Raw genomic sequence first — 7,500 nt, 5'->3', positions numbered from 1 at the left:
AGTAATGGCAATCGTGACATTTAGAGGGACATACAACCTACCTTAGGATTGCACAGGAAGATACAATAAACCAAAGACCTGCACAAAGCCCCTTTGGCCTCTGTACCTTAAGCACTATCAAAGGCCAACAAATCTCTACTAAATATATTTAGCATGTTATAGTGCAGTCCACCAGGATGGTCTACAAACTCAGTAGTACTGTATACTTGATGTAGGTGTATGGTACATTTGCTAGAATACTGTAGGCATAGAGGCCTTGGTACACCCCATGCATCATAGGGTGTGTCTTATAAGCAATTGTGGGGCTTACTTTTATGATATTATGATTGTTTCTATATCTTATACCAGTGTATGATGTGTTATTGATAAGGCTATTACCTTAGTTTTCTGTATTTCTGTTTGGTATGCATCTCAAGAATTACCTTTAGAATTCATAACCATATAATCACAGATTGTTCCCACCAGCATACTGAGTTCAGAAGAATTACAGTAGTGAAGGGAACTCCGTGCATGAGAAGGGACGAGGATGGCCCAAGGGAATCCAGCAAGAATATAGGCATTGTCGTTGTCTTTTCATATTCTGTAAAATATCATCATGTACAGAATTTATGACCTTTTTTCACTGAGAAGAGGGTTTTGTCTTCAGATAACTTTTACTGAAGATTGGGGAAACATTCTATATACATACACACAGCACTGATTAGTAAGAAATGAAGTAGGAAATGTATATGGTGTCATTTACATAATGGTTCTGTGCTCTACCAGAATGTCTTTGTGTAAAGCACAGACATGATGAGTATTCTAGATTTTGCAAAGAAATAAAGTTTTGACAGTAGAATGACTGCTACTGGAAACTTCGAAGATTGACAGTCAGGAGGAGTCTCTATCTTTCTGATGATTAAAACATAAGCAAACTGATCATATCCTTTCATTTTGATATTTATACTCACACTTTTTCAACAGTGTGTCTTTTAAGGGGGACTTTAAGTGTAAAAAAAAGATATTGGGTTATTACCCTGTATAGAGCGGGAGCCCAGAGGGGTCAGCCTTGCTAAAAAGGTTACCAATTCTAACCCACATAGCAATGGTCCTTGTGCTTGCCCATGTATGAAAATAAAAGTCTGCCGGGCCTGCAGTGGTGGACAAGGTCATGAGGTCATGTCAAAGTTGTAGCCCCATAGCATTTATTAACCCCTTGCCGACGGGTACAACGGGTAGACACGTGCTATGCCTATTGTCAGTACTTCTTTGATTGTTTTTACACATAGATGGCTATACTTGTACTAAGTCACCAATGAGCCAGTTAGGAGTACTGCCCGTCTCGCCCGCTCACCCTTTTCTTTGATTTACGAAATATTTTACGTTATCTTATTTTGCTGTTATTAATATTAAAAAACATTATGATAATTATAATGTTTATAATAAAAATAACACCATCGATATTCATAGCACTAGTAAAAAATACGTTTTTCCCGCCAATTCAAATCACGTGAGGTCACAAGGTCTACTAAGTGACTCCTTTGTGGCTAAGCGCTAGCAGAGCCATCTATGGGCAGACATTTCACACAAAAATATAGAAAATAGGCACAACATTTCCCCATTTTTTTTAAAATTTTCTCCGGCGGCATTGGGTTAAGGCCCAGACTTTGGGTCTGATCTGAACATCACAGCAGAGATGACATGATGGTCGCAAATGATTCCAATGGACAAGACAAACAACTTATATTCCGACAACATTTGGCTAATGTTAACGGTTTGGTCTGTAAAAACTGTTTTAGTTGAGAAATATGGTGCGAATGGCATCTTTTTATGGCAATGAGTATAACTTTAACCATTTTTACAGACCAAACCGTTAACATTAGCCAAATGTTGTCGGAATATAAGTTGTTTGTCTTGTCCATTGGAATCATTTGCGACCATCATGTCATCTCTGCTGTGATGTTCAGATCAGACCCAAAGTCTGGGTCTTAATAAATGCTATGGGGCTACAACTTTGACATGACCTCACGACCTTGTCCACCACTGCAGGCCCGGCAGACTTTTATTTTCATACATGGGCAAGCACAAGGACCATTGCTATGTGGGTTAGAATTGGTAACCTTTTTAGCTAGGCTGACCCCTCTGGGCTCCCGGTCTAGTAGGTCTACATCAATTGTAGACCCCCAAAAACAATCTGTGGCCCTTTGATTTTCACTTGCACCCCATTATTCCCCCACCCCCCTTGCTTACACCTTCTATACAAATAGTTCTATGTACAGGAAGTCGTTATGGTATGAAGATGTTTGTTCAACCGGTTAAATATACAATGAGAAATCCTAGTGAAATCCACATGTTTGCAGAATATGAAATTCATAGATATTAGTTTTAACACCACCCCTCAAGAACATTAAAAAATGAAATAGATTGTTAGAATTTGAAATTATGAGATATAGAATGAATAATTAATTCCGGTATAATAAACCTTAATTAAGTGGTAGTAATATTTATCCATAACATATATATCATAGGATCAAATTTGAGTGTGGAGTTGTAAACCTCAAAACTAAGTTGAATTTTGATGAAATTCCATACGATTGCAGAAAAAATATCACTATATTTTCCATTTTCTTTTTAATGCCCTCTTTAAAAAAAATTCCAGTATGGCATTAACCATTCTAATTATCTTAAGATATGACTGACTGGTCATCTAGAACTAGATGCACATTGAATAATTCTTCTATGAAAACACTTTGATTTGTACTATATGGATAAACAGAACATTTCCTTCCAAAGGGTCCAATGCAGCCGAAAATGGCCCAGCAGGGGAAGCAGCCTCAAGGTAGAGAGGCCCTGCTCAAGTCCTACAACAGGAGGTTAAAGGATGATGTCAAGTCCATTCTTGAAAACTTCATGGGTACGATGTTTTTCTTCTTTGTTTTATCATTACTGTTGTTATCAAAGGCCGGTTTTCCTTACTGGAGTATGGTGGTCATATTTGAAATATAATTAATTGTTATTACAAACTACAGTAAAACTTGACTAGCTGAATGAGTTAGGTGTAAGTGTCCTTAGGGACCTGACTGTAGTTACACATGTTATTACCAGAATGTACTTATGGGTGCAACTGCGGTAAGTTTAATTTCCTCATACATTCTCCCCATGAAATAGTAAGAAAATGGCAAGTTTGCTCTTTGATCTCTAATATCTACAGAGATTCATTTTCAGAACAGCCCTGAATTTGTTTCCCACTAGTAGGGAATAGAAACATAATGTTAAAGCCAATTTTTATAATGATTTAAAGGGAAGGCACATCATGGAATGAAATAGGATTGATGAAATGGCTATAAAACATTATCATATTCAAGTATTACTGTAAAGAAGAAAATTAATGAGGAAAGTCAGGCTCATCCATTTTCTTCTCTCTGTTTGTTTGTTATTTCTTCAGTTGTTAATTGTAACTTAATTTCCAGAAATTGTCAAGCTTGGTGTGGTTGAAGATGAGAGTCAGGTGCATAGGATGACACAGGTGGATATAATTCACTACCAGATGCATGTTCGATCATCAAACATGGTGAGTTTATCCAAGGGTAAAATTCAGTCATGGGCTTTTGCTGAAGAAACAGTGCTGGTATTAGAGGAGTTGCTTGAATTTTTGGTTGCCTGTGTGATGTGCACAATGCAACTTTTATTAAATTAAAAATTAATAAATTAATATGCTTTAACATGTTGAAACCCAAAAAGATCAAAATCTCCTTTACAAAATACTTGGTAGATTTTTTTCTCAATGCTACACACTCATGAATACAAAATCAGATTTTCCAATTTCAGAAATGAGTCCGTTTTTACAATATGGAGTAATTTCTTTATAATTACACTTGGACTTTTTCTTATTTACTCTCTCCCCCCCAATCCTTTGCCCGTTGTTGTCGTGGGGGGGCTTAGGAGACGAAGACTGAGACCCAATGATGGGGAACTCCTCAACCTTGGGACTCAGCCATCGACTCAACTAATTTTGCATAGTCTTTTTTCCCACTCATACTTTTCATTTCAGTTTCTTCATCAATCCCTTCTACTATCCACCTCCTAAGGTGTGAGAGCCGTGCTGAAAGGATGAAAGGCTGACTTTATGTCAGTCCTGAACGGCCTGAGGGAACCATGGGCACGGTATTCCCCTGCCATACCTGGCCCTTACCCCTCAAGGGGACCCTGAGGGGTGGACTATTTTTTTCCCCCAACATACTCCAGGCTTATCATGGCCAATATTGAAGACATAATCCTAATCTTAGGGGCAATGAGGCTTGCCCCTTTATCAAATAGCCCCTTTGACCACGGCTCCGAACACTGCAACAACTCCCCCATCATCAATGCATACTAGTACAGTATCAACCCTAATCAACAACCAACCCCCAGGAGACATTTCTACTCTCCCAACATGCTCAACTTCAACACCCTTACTCCCACAACCTTCTTCATCAACCATCCCATCTCCCCTTATTACTACCTTACAACCTTATTGCCCACCTCCCCGTAACACTACCCCCCTCAACACTACTCCCTCCTCCACACGTCCCCGCACTTCTACTACCCCCACCTCTACAAGAATCCTAAATACTCTATTTAGCCCAGCCAAATGGGACCGATTTTTCGTGATCCCTCCCACAGCTCCCTACTCTCAAAACACCCTCCTCTTCCAGCAATGCCTCCAAAAACAAGTAGGCAAAGTCTCTTTCCGTAGCCGACGCGACCACTCCCGTCTCGTCACAGTAACAACTGAAAACGAAGCTATAGCATTAACAAAACTAACTGATCTATGTGGTAATCCAATCCCTACAGAACCTCATCCAACCCTCAATACTTGCACTGGAACTGTCTCTATCTCCCCAACAGATTGCCCAATCCATGACAAAGAATGGTCAGATTGTGGAGAGGACTTACTCGCTTGTCTCACAGACTATGATGCAACATATGTACAATGCTACTCCATTCCTCCTAGAGGAAATCGTAAGAAATCCATCAACATTGCCAAAATTACTTTCCGTAGACATGACCTTCCCTTAAATGTTTACATAGGTGGGGAATCCCTACCTGTTCGACCATACCAACCTCCTCCTCGTCAATGCCAAAATTGTTGGCATTTAGGACATCCAGCCAAACATTGCCGTTCCACAGCCAGATGCCCGCTATGTGCCCAACCTGGCCATACTCGATCAAATTGCTCTGCACAATCACGCACATGTGCAAACTGTGGCAGCCCCCATAATGTATTTTATAGAGGCTGCCCCACCTACAAATTTGAGTCTGAGGTAGCAACTCTCAGATTCAGACTTGGACTCACTCTACGTGAAGCCAGACAGGAAGCACGTCGACAAGGCTTTTCTCTTACCCCCTACTCCAGTAATGTCGCTCACTCTGCCAATCCCCCTACCTCCCAAGCTCCTACACCCTCTCCTAAACCCAACCCCCCTCCATCTAACTTCCCCTCTTCTACCTTTTACCTTCCCCAGTTAAATTCTTTTGCCATCCTAAACCCAGACACTCCAATCTCTACCCAATCAAATTCTTTTGCTATCCTAAATCCAGACACCCCAATATCTACTACAGCCCCAACACCTTCCCCTCTCCCTCCCCGCACTACCCGTAGCAGACAGAATAAACGTTCCACCCCCTCTTCCCCTACCTCACAATCACCTCCACCTTCCTTTGCCCCTATTTTTCAGACACCAGACTTCTCTTCCCCCCCTCACAAGAAAACCTTTATCTCACAAAACTCCCCAACCAACTCCACTACAGAAACTCTCGAAGATATCCAGAACTACATAATCGAGTCCAAAACTAATACTCATCCACCTTCAAATTCTACAACTCCCGCTCCCTCCACACTCAAAGTGACTGCCGATATCCATCCTCCTCCTACTCATATTCTCCCTACACCCAATCCTCCTACCCCATCCCAACAAAACCCATTCCTCCTGACTCCAGCCCCACCTATATTAACCCTCCCACTATCCCCTCTATCCCTTCCACTCCCTCCTGGATACACACATGAAACCCTCATGTCACAAGTACCCTCTTCCCCAGACCCTCTACCTCCCGACACCCCTCCTGATACAACACCACCTCTCCAACCTCATTCTTTATCGCACCCTCTAGCACCTTCCCCTTCAAATTCTCCAACACGCACTACAATCTTTGCCAGTAAATCAACAAAAGTATAACTATCCTTCATTGGAACATTTGCGGTTTCTGAATGTTCCTCTTTCAGTCCCACATATTCTATTGTCATGCCCACCTCCTCCCTACATAGACATCCCAACTTATCAGACATCCTTACAGAATCTCACACTTTCTGCTTTGACAACCTGTTTTCCTTCCTCAAACGCATATACATTACCTCATCCGACCCTAACCCATCACTCACCAATTCCTTAACACAGCTTTAACAACTAATCACTAACCCAACCATCCTTCACAAACATTAACTATAGTGCTATGTGACCTTAGATGTCTAGCACATTTATTTTGCTTTTAACCATTAACCATTATTTACTCTCACAAAAGGAGATTTTCCTAAACATTCCTGCAGTAAGTCTACTCATATGTAAAATTAACTTCTTTTGGGAAGCAAAGTCTTTGATTCTTTTAAATACTTTATATAGATGCTTATAGTTCCATACATATGCAAGCAGATTTAGTGTAATTTTTAGTTAATCATTAAGCTAAATTAACTATTAGAAATGTTTCATATGTGCAAGTAGGCATTGAATTATCTGTTGATTTAATATTTTTTAGTGGACATTAACATGAGAAGTAGTCTGAAATTGTTCAGATTATTGCCAGTTAAACTTAATCGGAGGTTTATTATTTATGTGTAATCTTCATTAACCCATCACAAAGAAAAACTATAGTGGAAGTGAAATTGTCCAGCACCAATGGATTAACCTTTGCCACCAGGTGGCATGTGCTTACATGCCATGGTGCGCCGATCCCATTTTCCAGGGGACATGTACAGTCGTCCCGCACACACTATAGTGCCAACACAATCCCCCAGCAGTGGGGCCCAAGCCACTATGAATACAGCTTTCGAAAGGACTTTCGTATAGGGAAACCACCCGGTGGTTAACTCGTTCTATATGGTGATACCGGTTTTGGCATCATGATGCACCAGTGCAAAATAGTGTGACGCCAATGTTGCATCATAATTCAACTTTATTTTAGTTGCTGCCGAGTAATCCCAGTAATCTGTTCTGGCTCTATTAATTAGCCTCCGTATATTGCCCTAGAAATTTAATAGCTACACCCACCATCCCTCTTTGCACCAGTCATGTAAATCAGCTAGACTACCCATAATGAGAAGCTATCATTGGCAGAGAGAGAGAGAGAGAGGGAAAGGGAGGGAGGGAGGGAGGGATGGTATTAGCTAAAAGACTCAAGATGACAAGTTATTACTCACAGGCTAAACAGCATATTCACAGGGTAGATGTTGAAATTCCAAACCCATGTTGGTCAAGGCACACTTTTAGA

At 40.7% G+C, this 7,500-nt stretch overlaps 1 protein-coding gene across 1 annotated transcript in view; it reads left to right on the top strand.

Annotated features, from left to right (window-relative positions):
* The window catches only part of LOC125046656 (mediator of RNA polymerase II transcription subunit 22-like), an 8,374-nt gene that overhangs the window by 453 nt on the left and 421 nt on the right, over positions 1–7,500 (top strand). The window contains exons 2-3 of the mRNA XM_047644499.1: positions 2,773–2,893; positions 3,450–3,550. Coding sequence (XP_047500455.1) covers positions 2,779–2,893; positions 3,450–3,550 — 216 coding nt within the window. The 5' untranslated portion in view covers positions 2,773–2,778. The remainder of the gene's footprint in view (positions 1–2,772; positions 2,894–3,449; positions 3,551–7,500) is intronic.

The sequence above is a fragment of the Penaeus chinensis genome, chromosome 39 (genome assembly GCF_019202785.1).
Source record: "Penaeus chinensis breed Huanghai No. 1 chromosome 39, ASM1920278v2, whole genome shotgun sequence".
NCBI classification, from domain to species: domain Eukaryota; kingdom Metazoa; phylum Arthropoda; class Malacostraca; order Decapoda; family Penaeidae; genus Penaeus; species Penaeus chinensis.
Note: the sequence above shows the minus strand (reverse complement) of the source record. Positions and strands in the feature narration are given on the sequence as shown.